General features: G+C 39.1%; 2 protein-coding genes across 4 annotated transcripts; one reads left to right on the top strand and one right to left on the bottom strand.

Annotated features, from left to right (window-relative positions):
- Positions 1-235: 235 nt before the first annotated feature.
- On the top strand, positions 236-18,581 carry CCNC (cyclin C). 3 transcript variants are annotated; one of them, XM_042886073.1, is made up of 12 exons: positions 236-313; positions 957-1,063; positions 6,427-6,511; positions 6,742-6,811; positions 8,390-8,441; positions 11,180-11,235; positions 12,488-12,523; positions 13,371-13,462; positions 14,162-14,229; positions 14,543-14,622; positions 16,634-16,752; positions 17,259-18,581. In XM_042886073.1, exons 1-12 carry the CDS (start codon positions 282-284, stop codon positions 17,311-17,313), a joined length of 852 nt encoding a protein of 283 aa, XP_042742007.1. In that variant the 5' UTR covers positions 236-281; the 3' UTR covers positions 17,314-18,581. The 3 variants fall into 3 exon arrangements, with proteins under 3 accessions (XP_042742007.1, XP_042742026.1, XP_042742016.1); XM_042886082.1 differs by lacking the exons at positions 236-313; positions 957-1,063 and adding an exon at positions 3,022-3,118; XM_042886092.1 differs by lacking the exons at positions 236-313; positions 6,427-6,511 and having other exon boundaries at positions 985-1,063.
- On the bottom strand, positions 15,925-23,924 carry TSTD3 (thiosulfate sulfurtransferase like domain containing 3). Its single transcript, XM_042886105.1, has 4 exons — positions 23,834-23,924; positions 23,498-23,668; positions 22,714-22,873; positions 15,925-21,437 (listed from the first exon to the last, which is right to left on the bottom strand). The coding sequence occupies exons 1-4, from the start codon at positions 23,922-23,924 to the stop codon at positions 21,374-21,376; spliced, it is 486 nt and encodes a 161-aa protein (XP_042742039.1). The 3' UTR covers positions 15,925-21,373.

Below are 23,924 nucleotides of genomic sequence, written 5' to 3'. Positions count from 1 at the left end.
CCCCTGCGGCCTCCACCACCGTACCCACGCGCAGGTCCAGGCCCAAACGCACGCCCCACACCGGCCCGGTGCCGCCGGGCACGTTGGGGGGCCTCCCATCGCTGCCCCGCCGGGCGGAACCCGCGTTCGGGGGAACGCTCCGCAGCACCGCGTGTTGCCGCCCGGCGGCGGCGGAGCGGGCACGGGGCGGCAGCGGCCGCCTCCTTCCTGGTGCCGGCGCGGGGGCGGCGGCGCGGCGGGGCCGGGGCAGCGCAGGGCCCGGGCGCCTCGCACGGCTCCTCATGGCCGGGAACTTCTGGCAGAGCTCGCATTAGTGGGTGCCGCGGCCGAGGGGAGGGATGGCGGGGAGCTTCGTGGCGCCGCGTTTTGGCCGTTCGTTGCCCGGCGCGGGGATGCGGGGCCGTTGGGGGCCTGCGGGGCGGGCGGGAGCCCGGAGCCGGGCCCAGCTGGTGAGGCGCGGCGGTGGGCCCGGCCTGCGGCTGCGAGTAGCCTCGGCTGGAGGTTAGGGTGGCCTGTCTGGGTGGGGGTCAGCGAGGGCGGTGTTGGAGCGGTGGTCGTTGCCAGCCACGGGGCAGCTGGAGACGGTGGGTGGGATATATTTATCTTCAGCTGTGGCACGTTGAGGGTTGGGCTGCGTGGAGTACCGCATTCTGAGTACGTTGGGCTTTAAATGGATGCCTGGGGTGGGCTAAATATAGCATAAAGCTTTCAAGTAATCAGCAGAGCACAACTTCTCTGCAGTCGGTTTGATTCTCTACAGCTACAGGCCGATCTCAGTCCGTGCTTGTGTTTTTGCAGATGCCTAACTTGTAAAACCCTAGGGATTATTTGCTTCAGGAGTTTGCCCATGGCTTGGCTAAAGGTCACTAGGCCTTAGCCCCTAGCTGTAGTCTGTTAGTGTGGGAGGCAGTGTAGCATTGATAAAGAGTTACTAAAGTTATTTTCCTTCCCTTCAGTTTACAATGGATTTTGGATAAACAAGATCTACTGAAGGAACGCCAAAAAGACTTGAAATTTCTGACTGAAGAAGAATATTGGAAGCTACAGATATTTTTTACTAATGGTAAAATTGGTTTACTTTTATTTGTGCCATCTTATTGTATAGTATCTGCTGTGTCGAGATGTAAGTGGCTCAGAGGATGTGGTTTTCTTTACTACATTGCATATACTTTCACAATGTGTTTTAACAAAGAGTTGGAGTGCCTACAACATTTATTGTTCAGTTAACTGTGTTAGCTCAGGAAGAATTACATATAACCTGGCTGCATATGTAATATGTTAACCTGTGGTAGGGCAAAACATAGTACAGTTCTAATTTTCAGGACTTTCTATAAAAAAACCCAAAAAACTAAGAGAAGCAAGGAGAAGCTGGTAAGCTAGCATATTAAAGGTTGTTGATGATCAGTAAATGTCAAGCTGTGATCTTCTGGGGGGTTATGTGGTAAGTATTTTAGCCAATGTGTGCAGTCCTGTTAAAAAACGAAGCTTGGAATCCTGTTGTGTTCAGTTATACTCTTTGAAACCTGCACAGTAGCCCATGTCTGGGCCCATGTGGCTGATTCCCCAGCAGTGGGTGGCTCTCAAATTGCGCAGTATTGTCTGCAGCCTGTTCTCCTAAAGAGTTTGAGACTTGTCTATGAAGTTATCTAAGACATGGTCCTGCAAAGCATTTAACCCTTGTGAATAGCTGCATTGTAGTTTATCAGGTTACACAGACGCTTAAACTCTTTCCTATGCAATTGTCTGACTTATAAGAAAGAAAAAAAATCTTAGGAGAAGGATATTGCAGAGCACTAGTTTGCTTGCAAACAGCTGTTTGAACACTTTTCATAGCTGTACATAGGAAGTGCAGAACGCTTATCTTTTCAGCTATCTAAAAGAAAAATTAAATGACTTCGCCAAAGCTACTGGAAGAACTTACCTATATACTGAATTGTAACTGTGAAGGACGCTTAGCCCAGCTTCTTTCTTAGGTTAATGGTTTCTGTAATAATTGAGTATGCTCCAAATCTGATTTCTGTTGATATGTTTTCATTATTGCTTATATAGCATCAGAAAGTTAAGCAAACAGTGATTTATCAGTTTGATCAATTCCTGATGTTCCTTGAGGTTAAAACAGTTTCATAGCTTCCCAATGCCAAAAGAAGAAATAGGATAATGGTATTTTTAAAACTGTATTTGTGTTAATTTTCACTATCATTAATTATGGAATGTGCCCTTTTTTATGTTCCACTTCAGTGATTTTCCTGAGTAAACTCTTACAAACTGCATAGGTCACTCTGAAAGTGATACCTCCTATTTATTTCCATGGAAACTACAACAGATACCAAGAGCACAATAACCCTATTTGATAGAGCAAATTCTCAGCTACAAAACATTGTTTTTCAACAGTCACCACTATTAGCTATGCATTTTCACCAGTGATCAACTAAAGCTGGATTATCACACTTGTAAAAATCTGCACCAGCAGAGATGACCCACTGTTTCACAGCTGCTATGATGGCATTGTTGCTAGGGAAAAATGTTGCCCATGCAGTCCATCTTTCATCCATTTGAACAGGTGGAAATCAGAAGCTATGAAATCCAGACTATACAGTGACTGTTGTAGGTTAGTCCAGTCAAGACTGGCATTGTGCTCCATAAAACTGGTATGGGACCTAACGTTATCATGTTGCAAGAAAATAATTGATTTCTTTGTCCTGACTATGGAGGGTTTGAGCCTTCAGCTTAGTTAGCATCACAACATAGCAGTCAAAGGTGATGGTTTCTTCAGGTTCCAGGAAATCCATGAGGATCACCCCTTTCATATCCCAAAAGACAGTGCGCATCTCTTTACCCACTGGCACTGCATCTTGAACTTTGATGGGGAATCATATGTTACTGCATGGGAACTTGAGTTGAGTCATGGCCTGAACCGCTGATTGAGCACCTGGGGAAAGGACTGGTCAGCTCTGAGAGCACAGGTGAAGGCAATTCAGCTGTGCTACCGGAAGGGGTGGAGCCTGGCTGCACCTCTGTTAGACCTCATTTAAGGGCTGACTGCTACTGTGGAAGGACTTCTGGGTGGAGATTCCTCCCTTGTGGAGTTTCCCTTGTGAGCCTAGATCTTCAGAGATAGGTGAGCACTTTTCCTTTTTCTTTGTAATGCCTTTTCATCATGTTGATCTTTTTGATTGTTACGGTCACCGCTCCGTGGCCTTCCATGTTGACTGTGGCTTGTAGCGGTGACACCGCATCTTGTCACCAGTTATGGTGCAGTCCAGGAAATGGTCACCCTCAGCCTCATATTGATTCAGTGGGTCCTAACAAACTTGCATAATGTGCTCTTTCTGCTCTTGTGTGAGAGCATTCGTGGTATCTACCTGGTGCAAATTTTGTGATATTGCACCATTGCTTCCAGTGCCTTGAAGCCAATATTCAGCTTTGCACACCATTCCCTCTTTGTGATCTGTCAGTTAATGCAGGTGTGCTGATAGAGATGCTTTTCATTTTGTGGTATGACAGCTATACAAGGCTGTCTGGAATGTGGCTGGTTGTAGAATCATAGAATGGCTTTGGTTGGAAGAGACTTCAGATATCATCTAGTTCCCAACCCCCTGCTGTGGGTAGGGCTACCAGCTGCTAGATCAAGTGGTAGATCCTACATGTCACTGCTGAAATGCACCAGCCACTGCCACGCTTTGCTCGCGTCCACTCCATAAATGTTCAGCAAGTATCAGTGAATGTCATTGGGTGCCATTTTTTCTTCACGGAGGAATTCAGTTCCACACCTTTGCTTTATACGCACTTCCATGTGAGACATCATTGTGTCAGAGTGCTCCTCTGCTGCCATCTGTCACATGGCAACAGAATGTAACAGAATATTGTTTTGGAAGATTTAACCTCTGGTATCATGTCTCTAATATCTACCTTAGATATCACAGGTCAACATAGTAAAATAGGAGAAGCAGCCCTCATAGATAAGCTAAATTGTTTGTGGTTGTCTTTTTCCTTGGTTCTCCGTGCCTTTTCTAAAGGAAGGTTCCTGACCCATGGTAGCTGGAAGAAGGCTGCCTGCCCTGAGCATGTGTGCATGTATGAACATGGCATGCCCTGGAGGGGATGGTGTTGCTAGACTGTCGCATCTTCTGTGGTCAAGAGGGATACTTTCATGGAGAAGATGGTCTGGGGGTGTACTGTGCTGATGGTAACTCATATAGCAGTTGCCATATTTGAGCCCTCAGTGTGTGTTGTGTTTTTTCACCTGCCTCTGAATTGGGGACCCTATTTTAGATATATTGAGCCTCTCACCTGTTCTGCATTATCTTGATATGGCTGTGAGTCTTGGCTGTGACATGTTGATTCTGCTTAAGGAGGTGGTTGTTTCCCAAAGTAACCTGAAAATTACCTGAAGGGATAATTTCCTGCTGCCTCCCCATTTGAAAACAGTTGCTGTAGATCAGTAACTGATTGTGTGGCCGTTAGAGCTATAGAGAGGGAAAATTATTATCTTCTAAGCCAATTCAAACATGAGAAATTAACATTGACTTCTTTCTTTAGATCACAGAGTTTTAATCGAGTTTTTGGATGAAAAGCCTATTAAATGATTTCTCTTTCTGGTTTGGTGCAGAAGCTGTAATGTTTGCATTATGGGCTACTCAAGACTTCTGAATTGAAACCAACATTTTTTACTTAGAAACCAAACAAATAAAAACCCTGAAACTACTTATTTGGTAAACATGAGGGAATAAATAATAATCCGATAGCTTCCTTTTTTTTTTTTTTTTTCCCAAAAATTTATTATGAGTACTGGAATTTTTCCTGGCATATAGAAGCTTCCATTTCATTTAATCTCTCTAGGCTTTTGTCCATTTTTTTTCCCTAAGCCTCACTTGATTTTTCTCTGACAGCAGATGGCCTAACTGCTCCTGAAAAATCCCATGGGAACAAGAAACATATTTGGAGAATTCTGTTTAGCTTAATGTTTGGATTATTCTGATGCCCTAGTAGTAGGACAGCTTTGTAGCCCCGTGGTCAAATCAAAGTGAAAAATCCTTTAAGACCTCCCAGGATACACTGATAAGTATTTTAATATTTGTACAGGCATTCCATAGTGGACTTAACCTCCTTCTGCAGTGTTGCTTGTGAGTCCTGCTGTTGGTGGCAAGCTAGTCTGAATTAGGTATCCTTTATTTTTAGGAGAAGAGTGATATGGCAATGAAAGAACTTAAGTGGCTTTGGGTAATTGTGGTGGGTAACAAATTAATTTTTGTGCTTAAAAAACCAACCGAACAAACCCAAACTATGTTGTCAATAGTCAGTGTTGGTCAGGGTGGTTCTTCTCCTACACTGGTCCATTTTCTAGCCAACAATGCTCTCGGTATTTACATGTTTTAAATTGCTGCAGTGCTCATTAAATGAGAGTGCAGTGAGAACCTGGATATTCCCAAGGAGGAAACAATGGTTGGGGAAAAAAGGACTTTTTAAAAGTTTTTGTACGCTTAACAGGAGACTAACTGTAGTGTTTATTGACAATGGAATTGTTGCTTTTTCCATCAGTGGTTGCTTCCTGGATAGATGCTTGCATATACACTTGTATATTACTTGTACTTAAGTGTATATTCAATAATCTTTTTTTTTGACGTTTCTGGTGAGGGAGGAAAACAAGAGTCTTCACACAGCCAAGCCTTTCTCAGAGTAATGGCTGTGACAAAAATATGGGAAGAATAACAAGTAACAACCTTGTGTTTGTCTGTGTTTCTCTCTGTCGTTTTCTATATCCAGCCCCAGCTCTTAATCCCAGCTTGATGCATCTAATTTGCTTGGCACCTTTCCTTTGCCTGGGAGGCCAAACAAGAGCTACCTGCACAGATGACACCAGGATTGTTTCTTGGCCAACTGGCAGAGGACTACTATGATGGAGCAGCTGACTGCATCCTCTGGTCTCCCACCCCCTCTCCCTAGACTAAATATGTCATTTCTTTAACACCTGCTGCCTCTGCCAAATTTAATGACCATGTTTGTGTTGGCAGCTTTAGTTGTTTGAAAAGCACATCCATTTTGCATGGCCCTGAAAAGCCACAGACTTACATTTCAAGTATTTGGATTTCTTTTGCTATGAAATGGAATATTCAATATTTCACCCTTTTAGATTCGCATTGCCGTCTACTTAAAATTCATGCTGACTTTGTATACGATGAAGTCGAGTCACTTTTCCTTTTTTAAAGGTGTCCACAAGCTTCACGATGTGGTAGTGCTTCTTCACCTGCAGGTCTGTAGGTTTGCAGCTACATATTGTTTCACCTGAGCAGTGTATGAGGACGCAAGGAGAAGGCTGTGTTACTGCTCCTTAGAATCCTCAGTACTAGCCGTGTTCTGAAATCCTTTGCTGTTTGGTGTCAAATTTTTTTTATAGAAACACAACTCAAGCTTTTTTTTTCTTTTAAGTTATCCAGGCTTTAGGTGAACATCTTAAATTAAGACAGCAAGTTATTGCCACTGCTACAGTCTACTTCAAGAGATTCTATGCCAGGTAGGACTGTTTATTATGATGGTACAGGAATGAAACGTGTCAGGCACATTTTGGTAGCCCTTTTAAATTTTGTATTAAAAAATAGTGCCACTTTTGTTTTCTGGATGGTGTAAAGCTTTTATGCTAGTAAAAGTTAACTTAAGATTTCAAAAGGAAGTGTGGTGCTCTTAATAGATTAATCATTCTACATGTGTGAAACAACATATTATAATTTTGTTGTAACATTTCAGATATTCCCTAAAAAGTATAGATCCAGTATTAATGGCTCCTACGTGTGTGTTTTTGGCATCCAAAGTAGAGGTATGAAGTATTACAATTTTTTAATGTGAAATTATGTGATGTATGAAAGTGAAAAAACATTCAGGACTTGCAGAATTTTTTGTCATTCTTCATGCTGTGGGGGTTAAACCTTCTGGGTATTTTTTTGTATGGATTTCTATTGCAATTTAAGAAAAGGAGACAGAAGGCCTTCAAACATTTTATTTAATATTTGATCTTTCACATTTTTGTCTGAATTACTAACCCTGAAGAGCCTCTGGAAATTGGAAAGATTACTTTAAATGTGTGTTTTGCTATCAGTGCTTACGTATTTATGTACAGTGTATCTTAAATTGTGCAGTTTTTGCTTGAGTCTCCTTTCTCCTGTGCTTTTCCTTCTTGTGCTTACTCAAATTTTAAAACAAATTTGATTTTTCTTTTCTAATTATCTTTTTCCTTTTCTTATAGTGAGGGATCTTCAGAGTTTACCACACTTTCATTACTTGAATTAAAAGCATGTTGTAGCTCACGTGCTGTGTTTGAGAAAGATCTGATCCATTAGGGATAGTGGTGAGAAGGCCTGAGTCCTCCACCAGTGGAGTTGAAGGTCCACTTTGAGGGTGGCTAAAAGTTAGCATCAGCTAGGCCCTGTTCCTAGTTTTCTAAGAAATGGGAGAAGCTTTTCAGCAGTTTGAGGAGGTTCTGCATAATGGGGGAAAAAAAAAAAAAAAAATCATATTGGCAAATGTGTGCTATGTTAGCAGTTATGATTTTAGAGGAGGAACCCAAATACCTAGAGGCGGTCCTACTGAACTGATGTTTATGTGTGGTACTGTTATCTGTACAAAAGCTCTGATAGCTTTCAGTGTTTGAAAGAGATAAAGGAAAGGAGAAAGACACAGAGCATGGAGAGAGTATTTTTTTTATCATCTTGTTGATTAAGCCTTTGATGAAGTCTACTCGTGTAAGGAAAATATGTCCACTTACACTGTGTTACAGCAGCTATTAGGAGGCATTGCAGCCTTCCTGATGCTAAGGCTTCTGCATCTTCAGAAGGCAGATGTAGCAGTAATGATTCTTGTATGTGCATCTCCAAAAGGAAAATTTCTAAGTAGAAATTTTTGACTTGCTGTCTGCCTCAGTGGAGAACCTAAGGCTTCATGGAAACATATTTAGAAAAGTTAGTTAATGACACCCTTATAAACATGGTTTTCTTTCCAATTAGTCTAAAACCAGCACACCTTATTGAAGCTCTTTTGATTGTTTTATGTGTAGATTGTTAGCAAACTAATCTTCAGGTATTGTGGCTGTAGTACTTTTCATATACGTTTACTATTCTTCATTCTTCATAACTGAAAGGACAAAGTAATAAATGGAAAAAACTTTTTTACCTAGATCATGTAATTTACTGTTTAATTAAAAAAAAAGGGTGGGGAAAAATGAAATACAACATAAAGAAGCCCAACTTAGTAAGAGGCGGTTTTAATTTAATAATTTATTTAATATTTAATTTTTATTTAATTTAATAACTATTCAATTTATTTAAATTTAATTTAATAATAATAGTGGGGTAAGCAGTATTTCTGGTGGTTCACCTCATTTAACCTTCTTTTTCTTCAGGAGTTTGGTGTTGTTTCAAATACAAGGTTGATCTCTGCTGCTACTTCTGTGTGTAAGTATTAGTGATTCTCAATCCACCATGGTTAGGTATCTTATAGAAAGATTAGACTTTTTTTATGATGGCTGTTTTTATTAAGTCATGGGTGGTTACACGTTGGCTGCTTGAAGCCAGTTAAATCCATTTAGTATAAGTAACATTTTTTTAAATAAGGAAACAAAAGACTCTATCCTTTATTAGTTCTTGTTGATTCTGAATGGAGCTTGTAAGAAGCATAAATAAAAATTAAATACCAAGGCCTATAAATCTAGAGTAGTGAACAGACTTCTGAGCTACTCAGAGATAGAACTGGGAACCTAGGTATTTATTTGCATATTTTATCAGGTATGTTTCCATGAAAGTACCTGTTTGTGGAAGTTTTGGTAGGCTTCGTGCCTCCTGAGCTTTTTAATTCACTTTTTCCCCTGCCATAAAACTGAATTTCACACAATATTTACTTCTAAATATATTTTATAACCTACATATTGTTCGCAAATAATGATGCAACAAAATCACACTGTAGTTACTTTATTTTCTCTCTTTCCCACTTTATATTTCCCATTTCCTGTAAATTTCGTGTCAACCACTGAGGTCTTAAAGCAATGGCTTCCTTAACTAAATGCTGTAATTTGACCCAGAAGGTCCAGCTGCTCTCAAAAGGCTATTCCTCATTATGCTCTTCAAAATGTAGGTCAGTGCTTTCAAAATAGCTCTTAGCTGCTGAGGGGACAGGTGACCAGCTGCATCTGTAGCCTCCACATGCAGTAACTATATCAATCCATGGGGCTGGCTGTATGACAATTCTACCACCAGAAACTGAAACGTGTCTTCAGTGCCAGACTGACCAAGACCAGTACTAGATTTAGCGAAGTGTTGCTATTTTTATAGCAGAAGCATCTCCAAGCACAGATCTGTGTGGCTGTTTTGACGCATGAATGAGAAACTTAGATGGATTTTAGTTGATTTTGCGTAGTCTTCTACTGTTGAGCTGTGTTGTTTCTGAAAATTCCAGGGCTTGGTGTCTTGTAGAAGTTGATCCTCATGGTTTTTCCTTCAGACCTAGGATTCCTGTGCGTCCTGATGGGCACTTGGCATTTCGTGGAAGTGGGAACAAATAAGCAACAGGCTTTTTCCTTGCATTTTTGTGCTTATATTCTACCTACTCTTCCTGTACTACAGTTGCTTCATCAGTACGCATCCTTTTTTTTTTTTTTTTAAACAGAAAAGGAGTAAAAAGATGAGAATAGTCAAAGGAAACTAGCAAAAGAGAAAACAGCATAGTTGAGGTTGACTTGCTTTTTGTTAGGTAAAAACATTGGAACTTGTAGCACAGGCTTCCTTTGTAAGGAAGATATCTTGGATTTCTTGCAAGCTCTTCAAAAGCTTTTCCCTGTGTTTATACAGCTGACTGAAAGGACAATTTCACATGGTTCCATCTCCAGCTTGCTGTATGGGGGGAAAAAAAAATGGAAACAAAGTAGTTTATTTTTCCCTATTTATGTCTTTAACTTGCATGCTACTTGAGATGTCTGTTTTATTCATTCTTCTGTTATCTTGAAATAATGAAAATTTCCAAGCAGTGGACTAGTCTTACTGCCCTACAGCAGTTTTTCTAGTAAAGTCCACAACAGATCTACACGTTGAAGTTTTCCATCCAGAAGACTAATGTTATCTTCCAAAGTGAGCGGCATATGGATTCCCTGGAAGTAGCATCAATTCATAGTTCACTGTCTGTCACTAACATAAGCAGTACTGTCCATTTGCAGGATGCTAAATGTTACTTGATTTCTATGAAGGCTGAGGACTTAAAATCTTTTTTAAGATTCACTTGTTGAAATCTCAAATCTACATCTTCAAGAGTACTTAATTTTCTTTGCTCGGTAATCTGATTTTACTCTGTTTTTGCCACTTAACATAATTCTTAATAGTGCACTGAATAGCTATTCTTGTAAAATGTATGAGGCTACTTAAGTATCTAAATGATCTAAATTGGGGATCGTTGTAAGCCAGAACACTGAGGATATAGATGTTATTTGGGCATTGTCTTGAAGGCAAGAGCTTCTTGAATTGTCATATGCCTAAACAGCTGCTTTTGAGTGGGAAAAACTCAAGGAGAAAAACACACTTGAAAAGTGGTAGTCCAGTGCCTAAGGCATTTATCTGCACCATGTTTAATTGGCTTTTTGATTTGAATTTGAGCCTGTTTTTTGCCTATGAACATCTTTCTACTAGGTGCTTACAAGATCTCTCTCGTCTGGGTTCTTCTCCTTCCTTCTCCACACCCAGCCTTACTTTCCTAAGACTTTGTCACACGCTTTACGATCTTGCTTATTGAAGGATCAAAAAAATTGCACAGGAAAATTCCATTTGAATTTAGTCTTGGAGGTGAGATCCTAAAATGATCTCTAGATTGCAGTGACATCGGTGGGCAGGCAGCCCTGTGCGAATGGTTACTTGCAGGAAGTTAGTGAACTCAGACATCTAGTAGTGGTAGACTAGAAGATTTAATTGTGCCCAAAACATTAGACAAATGTCTGGCTGAGTAACTGTGAAAACGTGGGTTTGAGACCTATTTCTCTTGCCCTGTCAGAACCTTAAATCTTATGATTTAATTTTTCTCTTTCAAAACCATGTTTTTATATTGCAAGCAGTTGTGCTTCCAGATGGATTTGAAGGGCTCTATGCAGGTGGATTAATAGAATGGGAAAGAAGTTAAAGTGCATCGTTTTTAACATGTTTTGTCTTTACTGTAGTGAAAACTAGGTTTTCATATGCCTTCCCGAAGGAGTTTCCTTATAGGATGAACCATGTAAGTATGCTGTACAAACTATAACTTGATCAAAATGAATGAAAAGACCAGTAATTCTTAGGAGGAACTCCTCTCCTTTTAAATTCTGAGAAGGAAATATTTTCACGCTAATATACGGAGTTGCTTGTATTTAATTTTGGATAGATTATCGAGAAAGATATTGTAATAAATTCTGTATAACTTCCTTTCTCGAAGTTGCTGAAAGGAATGCCATAAAGTGACTGAGTGTTTAAAATACCGATGTTATACAGTGTGATGATAAAAGAGATTTGGCTTTGCCTCCCCAAAATATTCTTGTTTACAAGGACGTTGCTCCAGGGAAGATGAATAGTCTTGGCACCTGAGATGCTTCCAAGTTTATATGCAGCAACAGTTGGCTTACAGGAAGCTGTTTTGTTTTTGCCTATAAAATGTAATGTTTTTTGAAAAATAACTTTTTATCTATTATTCAAAATTTAGATTTACTATTGGGTTTTGAGACATCTTCAGTCTCAGTCTAATAAATTCTATATGGTTTTCTTGAAACCAGTACTGATTTATGCTGTAGTGTTTCAGAAGAAAATACTTCTAATTTTTCTTTAGATTGTGATAAATGCTACCTGTTTGTGATTTTGCCTTTCATCCTATTTAGAAAGCCAAATAATATATCAGGATATAAAATATTTAAACTGCTTTCAGTAAAACCACACTGCTTTTTTACAGATAAAGGCAAATGGAAATATGTTTTGGGATACTGCTTTTCCATAGCAAAAACAGTCCAGTCTTTTGCTCACTATCACTAACTCTTCGCTGCCTCCATGGAAAAGGAGTTTTTTTTTTAATTGCTACAATTGGACAGAATATTTCATATGAAATTAAATATGAAAATATATGAAAGGGCCATTTGGCATGTTAGTAGCCTGCTGAAGAAACTCCAGTTCTACAACAGGATTTCTTGTATTGCTGTTAAGTATAAACTGTGAACAAATTTCTGCTGTCAGGTGTCAAAGCAAGTCAGACAACTATAGTCCTTCACTGTAAACCAGATATGAAACGTTCAAATGGATTGTTATGACTGGGGTTCAATTATAATGACAGTGCATAATCATAATTTCATTTTGTTTGCTTTTGTATATCCAACACTCCTGAATGCATTTCATATAAAACTACAGGTGCTGAGAATTCCTTTGTATTCATAATGTTAAGCTAGATGCCAGTTCTTTCTACTGTCTGAAACATGCTGCAGTTTAATTGTGATTTTACTTCTTTGCAGATACTAGAATGTGAATTCTATCTCTTAGAATTAATGGTAGGTGAGTTTATTTGATTTCACTGACACCTTGGTTTACTCTTTATTTAAAATGCTTTTAATTTTTTACTATGGAATGTGCGTTATGCTGTTGTCATCTTTTTTTCTTCCTCCTGCTCTAATTTTAGAATGGTGCTCATGCAAGTCTAACATTTATAGCATTCTGATGAAAATTACTCAACAGAAATAATGCATATTGTAGTAGTGGTGATAGGAGTATGTATTGCTCACTTTTGGGAAGAGTAAAACATAAATTCTGTTTCCAGAACTGCTTTTTATATAAGAGAGGTAATTGTAATTAATCAAAGGATACGGCCCAGACTTAGAGGGCTCAGGTAAAGTAGCACCAAGTTTCCACATTGGATTTGAATGCAGCTTTTCCCTGTAACGCTCATGCAGTTGGCTGCTTTCAGTCAGGGTTATTCCTTCTTGCATACACCAACGTGGGCCTGGAAAGGAGGAATTCAAAGACCTGGAAAATTTTTTTCTGCTTTCCAAACTAGTGTCAATTATTTTGGCATGCTTTCCATGTATGGTATTTAGCGACAGACTGCTTTCTGGCAGTGTTTTGTATTTCCAAGTGGGAATTACGGGTTTGTAAGCAAATGAGGTTTCACTGTGTTGCAGATGTGGCTTTCTGTGTCTCTTGGGGAAAAGACATTGACAGACTGGCGTCCATGCTGTATAATGGTATTCTAGAGAGAACAGTGCCCTCATTATGGTAGGGTTAGGTGTCATAATGCTGCTTTAAAAGTACAGTAATTGATTTGTAAATCAAATGTTTTTAACAAGAACTGACAACACATTCTGCATTGTAATTTGAGTTTTATCTTGACATTTTTCCTAGGACTGCTGTTTGATAGTGTATCATCCTTATAGACCTTTGCTCCAATATGTGCAAGATATGGGCCAAGAAGACATGCTGCTACCTCTTGCTTGGTAATGAAGACAGCGGTTGATTTTAGTGTTTCCTTTCAGCAAGAAAGCGAGTGTTTAACAGTTATGCCTCAGAGATGGCTAAGTAGGCTAAATAATACAAGGGGTATACAAGTTAACCTATGCATGTATATGTCACTGGCTTAAATTACTGTTTTTAACCCTGTAATGGTTTTTACTTTGAAATGCTCTAGTTTTTATTTTTAGAGCAGCTCCAATAGCACTGTTTTTTACACTGTTACATGGTGACTTCATATAGACATTAGCTATTTTTCTGTTAACGTCAACTTTTGGTAAAAGCAGGATGCAGTTTTGTTTCTTAAATTGGTTAAACAGAACTCCTTAAATTTTAATTTAATCCTTTTAATTGTTTCTCAAATACAGACAATAAAAATACTACCTTTATTTTTGCCCTAATTTGCTTATTTATGGAACAGGGATAACTATTTTATGATGGAGGTGAACACACTGAAGGATTACATTGGTGATGTTGCAATATAGTGTTCCCAAACAGACTTCTGCTGTGACTTCAAGGAAAACAATGGATGACTTTTAGTGAGGAAGAGATCTTAGTTTCTCTGTTTTGCCTTGCAGACTCCTACCATTTGATTAACTGATACCATTTGGGTAACTGATAAAATGTTTATAAACTGGCAGCAGTTTATGTAGTCTAAAAGAGGTATTGTGCTCTCTTTCGCACAGGAGGATAGTGAATGACACATATAGAACTGATCTTTGTCTGCTGTACCCTCCTTTCATGATAGCTCTAGGTAAGTAACAAAAGTAACGTCTCTGTCACCTTTAAAAAGATGCCTTCTGTACTTTGTCCCATCAACAAGCATTCCTTAAAATGCTCTCATAAGCTTCTCCAGTTTGTATTTCATACAGTACTAAGAGCGTAACTATGCAACTTGGAAAGTCTTGAAGAAAAATCACATTTAACTGTTGAATACTGGCTGAGATTGTTTGCAGAGGGAGTGAAGAACTCTGAACTCTATAGAAATTTTGCTGACTGACAAAAATAGTGTTTCTAAATGTATGAAGAGTGAATCATTGAGTATCTCCATCACCTGATATTTGCAGCTTGCCTACACGTGGCCTGCGTTGTCCAGCAGAAGGATGCAAGGCAATGGTTTGCTGAGCTATCTGTTGATATGGAAAAGGTACTCTTGTTTTACCTCCTGCCCTTTGCTATGGACTGACTAGCAATGTTAGCCATGGTTAAAACCTGTTTTGCATGTGTAGGATACTGATTTGAACTACATTCAGCAATTGCATTATAGACTATTGAAATTAGGGAGGAGAGGAAATGTCAGGTCATTTGGGTATCACTCTGCACTGAAAGACAAGACTGAACCTCTGCATAAGGGCAGAGCATTGCTGCTGTTGCCATTTCACAGACTGAAATAGAAAACAAATATCTTGTGGGTTTTTTTTTTTTTGCCAGAAGAAAAAGAATTCCCAATATTTATCGTTCAAGATTGAACTATATTATCGTTTTCAAATTTTAATGCACATAATTTTCTGATTTGCCTTTCAGCATTGTGCCTATGAATTGTCCTTTTCTTCCTTTCATTGTATGTATAAAACATTGATGCTTTCAGGATGACGGGGGCTATGACTTTATTCAGTGTTAAGCAAGGGTGTTCCAAGATGCTGCAGATGAGTTCCCTGACCCTGCAAGTTGCATGTCAAATAATCCACTACGTACATTTATCAGATTTTAAAGTGCATTTTTCTCATACCAATAATGTTCCTTAACTACTTCCTTTTAAGTCTTTAGTTGACTTTCTGAATGCATACATCTGTAACCGACGTTTTGCTCCTGCAAGAAAGTCATACTCAATATATGCTCATTCTCATTCCCCTTATCACACTGTGTCACTCTGCACATATTTTTTCAGTCAAGTTTATTTTTTTTGATCCTGAGCGTTCAAAATGGAATGGCAAATGTAAGAGAAGGTTTATGATTGCTCTCTCTGCCCTTGATTGCCCTTCATCTCAATAGTGATATCCCTGCTTTGGATTTGTATTCCAGAGTTTGCCATGTATTTAAGCACAGTGTGAATGCTATGATGAATCAAATCTCTGTGAACTACACTGTCAGGCATGCAAAAGCAGATTGGCAGCACAGGAGAAACAATCCGTGTTTGACATGTAATGTTATCATAAGCTTGATGTTGAACATGTTTCAGTGTTTAAATGTCTCTGTTCTCATACCAGTGCCTACAATCTAAGCTTGAATTTTATTATTTTTATATTATTATTATTATTATTATTAACACCATGGACCTCCTAGCCAAATGTAACTACTGTTTCAAGGATATATATTGTTCTAGCATTTGATCAAAATCCATAAACTGGGAAGAAGTCCACTTCATTAATTTAGTAAGTGGTGAAACAAATAATGAAGCAAACATGTTTTTATTTATTTATTTATTTATTTATTTATTTATTTTGGGTGGTCCTGTGTGAAGCTGGAGTTAGACTTGATCCTTGTGGGTTCCTTCCAACTGAGGTTATTCTGTGTTTATCCACCTTCTATGTAAAATACTGCACTAGAAAATTAACAGGAAATTAATATAGCCTCCAAACTGGTAGAGAATATTTATACTTCTGGAAATTGAATTTGAAAATTCAACAATTTTTATTATAAAGTATTGAGACACTTCTTAGCTCTTTATTTATTTACTTATTTATCTATTTATTTATTTATTTATTTTTGGAAGTAAAGAATTCAGAGCAGTGTTGGTTTCATTTGTTTTTAACACTGTGCCCCTGGTCGGTACAGAACACAGACAGTAATCACTTCATTTGTAATCCGTGATCATTCAGCTACAGACATGTTGCCAAGTGTCCTTGTTTTCCCAGCAGTATAAAGCATAAGCAGCCCTTTGGCTTTAGGAGGAGAAATGGTTGATACAGTGGGATGGAAATGGAGTGGGAGAGAGAGAACGGTTCTGTTCAGGCTTCAGTTCAACAGTTAAACCAAAAAACTCTTTACAGAAATGGTTGGTTGCCAGACCGGATAATATCAGAGGCAGCTCTGTTTCTAATGTGAAAATTGTGCTTCTTAATTTGAGGAATGGTTAATTAACTGTACGCTGCAAATGATGACATTAATACCAAAGTCACTATTGTGATTGACCTAAAATCCAGTTTCTTTCAAATCAGATTTTAGAAATAATCAGGGTTATTCTGAAGCTGTACGAGCAGTGGAAGAACTTTGATGAGAGGAAGGAGATGGCTACTATTCTTAGCAAAATGCCTAAACCAAAACCACCTCCAAACAGGTACTGTACCTCCATTACTTACTGCACCTTTCATATGGAAAAAATAAAATACTCTCTTAGGTATGATGATATGTTTGAGGCATTGTGAATGATAGTGCTCTGCAGGCTCTTCTAAGTGTGCAGTCTGATTGTTCAGGAGGAGAATATTTGCTCTTTTGTGGAAAAGCATTAATGCAATTAGAATCTGAGCAATACAGGTTAAAAAGAGTGTGTTAGGTCCAGTGACAGAGCCTGATTCTGTAGAACTGTGCCTGTTTGATGTCATGTTTAATTACTGTGATTAAATATCAGTATTTGGAACCTGCACACACACATTCCTATGCACAAGCTTCTGTTATGGGAACTTAGGAAATGTTGATTTCAGGAGTGAATTCAGGATGGAGCTGCATCGGAGTATTTTGAAATTACTGTTCAAATACACAAATGTTTTTCATTTGCAAAAGACAGAAATGCAGGATGGTGCTGTTGTTTTGAGACGTGTCTTTTTGTGTTTCTCTTCCAAACAGTGAAGGAGAACAGGGTCCAAACGGTAGCCAGAACTCTAGTTATAGCCAATCTTAAGACATTCCAAAGAATTTCTTTACGGACCACTTTGACTCAAGACATCCTGGGATCTTTCCTGTGTTCATGAAATGGACAGAATTTTTTAATAACATCTTTGACAAAGAACTTGAAGAGTAAATAGCTTGTTTGTGTCAAGCATTTTGGAAGTTTTTTCTTTAAAACTGCATCATTTTCTCTGACGCTGGAGCAAAAGTACTAAGATTTCTCAGTGTAAGGAATCAAATATTAAACCAAGCTGCAAAAGGGTAATTCTATCCACTCAAAACAAATAGTTCGTTACTGGTTTGGTTTGCTTTGAGAAAATTGTGGCTTGCCATTAAAAGTGATTTTTTTATTTTTATTTTTAAGAGTGTTCTTGAAGCCTAAGTGTAACTATATTAATGACCTGTGTTGTCTTCATTTTGTTTGTGACTGAAGGAGGGTAGTGCACTGTATGTTAAACCTATTAATTACCTAGGGATTTGGTGATTTTTCTATTTTTATTTTTTTTTTCCTATCATCTGGATTTTCTAACAAGTGAAAACAGTCCTTCAGGAGCAAAGCACAGAAGAATTTGCAAAGAATGGTGTTAGAGTTTTAATGAAAACTGCAGGGAAGAAATTCAGTTCATTTTTGGGGGTTAGGAAGGTGCTTGTTTTCCTCAATAGATGTACTTGGATGTTTTTGCCTTGAAGCCTAGAAGCCCAACTTACCAGAAAAGTGCAATATGTATAGTGATTCTGCAGTTTTCCTAAGCATTTCAAGCATTTGGAATTTAAAAAACAAAACACCAACAATTATTTTTTTTGCATGTACTGTGTAAGTACAATTGGAGTATTTCACAAACAAATACAAATCTGGCTATGATTGTTTTTTTTATTTTTATTTTTTTCTTTTGTATAAAAGATACACACTGTTAGTCTGCCTTCACTGTTAGTGTGAATTTGTGTGGCTCGTTGAAGAAGTTATTTAAGAGGATCAAGCTTTTGGTGAGCTTCATACTGGCTAATTTTAATTGTGATCTTAGGAGCAACTCTTTAGAATAACTGAAATGGGATTCCTTGGTTGACTGCGTGCTGGAGAAAATGAGATTCCTTCAAATAGAAGGCCATATCCTGTGTTCCTTACTCAGGCAGATATCCCACTGAAGTCAGGAATTGGCCTAAATCAAATGTAATGATTTTTAGCTAACTTCCTTTCTAAATAATTTCTGTACAACTTCATTTTGAATAAGAATGCTGATTTGCCCGACTATAAAAATTGAACAATAAAACAAAGTGAAGTACCGTTGTTGTCCAGCTTCTCCTTTCCTCAAACACCACATCTTGCAGGTTTAAAATGCCAGGGAGGGTTCTACAAAATCTTTTGTGATGTTTTGACTCAAAAAACGGACCCATTAAAAGAAAAGTGAACTCTGTTTTTGTAGATAATATCCCTCTGCAATTTGCACCTCGTTCACTGAAACAGAAGTGTATTTATATGCAGCCAGCATGGCTACTTGCATTTAGTACTGTTCTTGTCATTTTTGTTAAAGATTAGGTAGTAAAATCCAAACCACTTTAATAAGATAGAAAAAACACACTGTGGCCTTTGCTACTGCTGTTGCCCTTCAACTGTACCTTTATAGACACCTAATTGATGAAGTGGGTTTGGATATTTGTCTTTGGTGCTCGAAGCCTAGAATGTTCTACTTGTGATGTGCACTTGGCAAGTAAAAATAAATGCACACTGACTGCTGTATGGAGTTCGTAAATATGAGCTGTTCTTCAGTTAAACATCAGTCTTTTCACATCTATCACACATCCCTCATCTTTTTTTATTTATTTAATTGGGGAACTTTACACAATTAAGAATGGACAGAGTGAAAAGTTTTCTCACTGCTAAAGAGCCTTTGCAAACTTTTCTTCACACCTTTATTATCTGTATGATCTAAATCTCAGAGCTAAAATATTGGGCACTTGATGATAACTAGAGGCATCTGAAGTAATTACTGTCAGGATGATGATGGTATTACCATCTCTGATTCCAGTGTAAGCAGTGAAAGGCAATAGAGTGAAGTCAAAGGATCTGAATTCAATGATGAGAATTACAAAACCTGTTTAAACAGCTTGGAAACTGTTAGACTACAGAGAAAAAGGTTGGTAAATCTATTTCAATATTTTAGTTGTATGTTTTCATTATTTTAAATTGCCTTTAAAAGGTGTTTAACAGTTGAAAAAAAATCTACTACTAAGCATCAGAAAACTTACATTAAGATTTCTTAATGCACTGCATTAATTAATTCCACAAACCTCCTGCTCAGTTTCTCATTGTCATCCGACGAAGCTGGATTCTGGGAAAGGCTTTCTTCAGGGGCAAAATACTTCTGCCCTTTGCGCTCTGCCCCTACCTGCCACTCATTGAAGTAACAATGGACTGAAGGACTCCACTGTGCAGCTGCTAAAATGCCAACTGGTCTGTGCCAAAGAATGTGATTTTGGTTTTTTTTCCAATTGGTAACAATTCTGCACTTACTAAAAGGCTTGTGTTTCTTTTAGCCTCTTTCTTCCAAAATTTAATTTCTTAATAGAATTTAGTTTTCTAAACCCAGAGAATATAGGATCTCTTGTTATGATTGGTTTGGTTCCCGAACAAAATTTGAAGGTTTCACCATATATGGTACTGTCCAATAGTATATGAAGAGTCAAAAAATCTCAGAATTCAAAGATGCCAGCTGGAGCTGATCCTCTCAGAACAGGCACATGAAAAGCTTGGTGGATGGAAGACACCTGAATTTGTCCTCAACAAATTCCCTTCTAGGGAAACAGGATAAACAGTGCGAGTGGCAAAATGGTGCTTTGGGAAAACTGAGTAGAGTTTAGGTAATGGAAGGGGCCTCTTAATGTAGGTGGAGTTCTGGTGAAGAGCTACATTCAAGTATTACGTATGTATGAATGTCCATTAATGAATCCCTGTGTAACTCCATATTACCAACAGCTTCAGCAGGCTATTCTGAGTCACACATAAGAAATTTGTAAACAGATGATGCTACATAAGCAAATGTCACAGAGGTGAGACAGTTGGTTGCTAATTCTCAGAGCAGAACCAGAAATCTTGCTCTCTTTTTCCAGACATCCCGCAGAGTCGTAGGCTTCTGCAGTTTTCTATAGGCTTTAATTCAGTTCAGAGTAATTCAGCTTTGCTAGTTCCCTTGAACTGCTAACAGCATTAAAACAGACAAATAAAAAACCCAATCCTTAGAATTATGACTATGCGGCTGTATAGGTGGGATGGGATGTATTGTTTTTTTTTTTAACATTTCAGATGTACAAATTAATATACAAAGAAGAAAGCAGGGAGTTAGATAGCTTCCTTGGATGCTTCACATTTTCCAATCTAAGATGATTACATCTCCATAATAACAACTTCAAGTAAATATAGACAAGTTCTCACTTGATACTGAGCTGCTAAGGGAAAAGAACAAGTTGACTGAGTGCTATTGCATTTTGTGCTCAGAAGCAGACCTGTGTATGTAAATGGACATACTTCCAAAGAAAGGAATCACACATTTTGAACAGCAAGTCAGTTTCCCATTGTATGCTCTTGATAACATGGTAAAAACTTAAAAATATAGCTATACATGAAGGATAATACACCTGTGCTTAGGACACTTACAGCAATTCCATTAAACTGCAGTTATTCTAAACAAGGTACTCAACAAAGTTTTTTGGGAAGGATAATTTTATGCATGCTATCACCATTTATTTAAAGTCATAAAGCAAATCATGCCAAAATCCTGGTAGCCAAAAACATTAAAATTCTTGTCACTTTCTTCCAGCAAATAACGTCGTGCAGATTAAAGGCTGAACAAATTTAACATCTTCTATTCATCTCCTAGAACTTAATTGAAACAAAGCAGTTAATATGCATGGCTAATGAAATGCCCATTTACAGGAGGGGAAACGTTTGTATTCTGAAAGTGGATTGTGGGTAGTTTGAATGCTAAAATCTACAAAGCATCCTGATAAAATCTACAAAGCATCCTGATAAAATCTACAAAGCATCCTGAAGGTGGGGCAGGAGCTGGAGGATGTCATCTTCATTTTTTCTCTAGCGATTCATGTTTTGCCCAGTCCTCAAGGCCACCAGCATAGTGCTGAACTCTGAAAGTATGCAGAAGATAAATATCATAAAGGACTCTCCTATCGATGTAGGAAAAGATAGGGAAGAGAAGTGACAGAAAAAAAGCACAAAGAAATTATCTTAAATACACTTGCACATTATACAATGAACCAGGCAGAAATAAGGGAAGTCAAACACTGCCTGCATCTAAACAGTATATTCTGTAGGCCATTTCTTCCAAATAATGCAATGCTGGAGATCAAACATCAAGCAAGTAGTGGCAGATGGATCAATTAAATAGCTTGCCAATGAACTCACTGCAGTGGGACATTATGTGACATTATGCCTAATACTTCAGATGTTATGAAGTAAAAACACACAGGTCTTTAGTCTCTTGCAAACATACATGCTATACAGATCTGACATAATCCTGGAAAAAAACAGTCGTGATTAAAAAAGAAACACCATGCAAAACAATCCTTCAGTTAGGCAGTATGAAAAACAGGTGACAAAGGTTATTTTGCACTTATTTAAACGGCAGATTTATAAAACAAGAGCATGGTTCCACACTTTTGACTATAATTGGCAGAAATACTCCAATTCTTGAATTGCTGCTCAGTAAAAACATGGGCAAACAATCAATTTTTGAAATTTCTGCAGCCTTCTAATCAGCGAGATGCCTTCTGTTGAGACCTTAACAACTCTACCAGTCAAATGCTACCATTTCTTTCACTCCGTCAATCTTGCTGTCTTTTTCACTAGTCGCTTCACTACTTTGTAAACAACACACTGCTTTACTGAAAGCCATACTGAAAGTCGTATTTTATCACCGTGAAATGTACAGATGAATTGTACAGGTGGAACAGCAGTTTCACAAAGGGTATGTTTTCATAAACTACCTAAGATTTTACTTGTACCAAAATAAAAACTATTCTACCTTTCCAGTCATTCTGCATGTGAAGATTAGTGTTATGATGCTGTACAAGTGGCATCTCAGCAAGGAATAAGTAATAAGTAGAAAGTCCTTCCAACACCAATGTGGTCCTGCAGCACATGGAATCACTTCCAGCATAAAAGCAGAGTTGCTGGGGGTTGTTTCACAGGATGCCTCACTTCGCTGTAACACCAAATACCATCTTTCAAGGTTCAGTGGGGACATGAAAAGGTACTGTTTGGCAGTTCTCTACCTATAAGATTAATCTCTTCATTCCACGTCAAAAATATTACTCACACCCATTGGAAGTTGAGAGAGAGTTCTGCTGCACTTACTGGAAGAGGTCATAGTAATTTCATCCTTACGCATGATTTCATGCTTACCTGCTGAAACCCAGGGATGCAGCAAAACACAGTGCTTGTCTACTTCTTGTTCCTGCAAAGCAGGAGAAAACCACATGGTCTGACTTGGCAGGCATCTTCTGATTGTACTGCTCCCTAAAGTCTGCTGGATTCATCTGCAGAGCTTCCACTAATTCATTCACTGGGAAATGGAAAAATAAAACAATACAGAAAGTCTCACTTATTCTCTGTCCACCATTAGATCTACATTCTAATGTTTTGAATTCCTCTGGGAAGATCTGGGCTCCACTGCTCAAGAAAGACAGGGATTTTCTAGACAGAATCCAGTGGAGGGCCACAAGATAATTATGGGCCCTCCATATGAGGAAAGGCTGAGAGACCTGGGACTGTTCAGCCTGGAGAAGACTGAGAGGTAATCGTATCAACGCTTATAAATATCTTAAGGGCAGGAGTCAAGCAGATGGACCCAGGATCTTTTCAGTGGTGCCCAGCACAATTAGTACAAACTGAACACAGGGATTTCCATACAAATATGAGGAAAAATTCCATAACTATGAGGGTGACAGCACTGGCACAGGCTGCCCAGAGTGGCTGTGGAGTCTGTTTCTCTGAAGAAATCAAGACCCACCTGAACTCCTTCCTTCCTGTGCCACCTGCTGTAGGGAGCCTGCTTTAGTGGGAGTGAGACCAGATGATCTCCAGGTCTCCTCCAAACCCTGGGGTTCTGCGATTATGCGTCCATAGCCTTGCTCACCAGCCAAACTGCACCAACAAACATTTCCAGGCAACAGTGCGAGTATCTTACATGGTATGTTGATGGACGCCGGGATTTTCCCATCTCTCTCAATCTCCCACCTCTCTCGAACATCGATGTGGAGGACGTTTGCTTTCTTCAGGTTCTTGAGCTCCTGGTAAGACACGCTACTCTCCCTCTCGGAGCAGAGTCTGGGGGAGGTGACATGTACCGCCCTCGGCTCTGTAAAAGCAGCACAGCCCGTGAGCGCACGCTGAGCTCCCCCCGGCTACCGGCAGCAAGAAAGCGTGAAACACTTCCTCAAGCTCCGCGCCTCGGGTGATCCCGGGCCCCGCCAGCCGCCCCCGCCACCCCGGTCCGGGCTCCCCATGTCGCACCCTGCCTCACCGGGTGCCGCCCCCCGCCGTCCCCAGCGGCTGCCGCCCACCGCCCGGAGGGCCAGCGCCGCCCGGCACCGGCACCAGCCGCAGGCTGCCAT

The sequence above is a fragment of the Lagopus leucura genome, unplaced genomic scaffold, assembly GCF_019238085.1.
Source record: "Lagopus leucura isolate 7727_CA_CO unplaced genomic scaffold, USGS_WTPT01 Super-Scaffold_73, whole genome shotgun sequence".
Taxonomy (NCBI): domain Eukaryota; kingdom Metazoa; phylum Chordata; class Aves; order Galliformes; family Phasianidae; genus Lagopus; species Lagopus leucura.
Note: the sequence above shows the minus strand (reverse complement) of the source record. Positions and strands in the feature narration are given on the sequence as shown.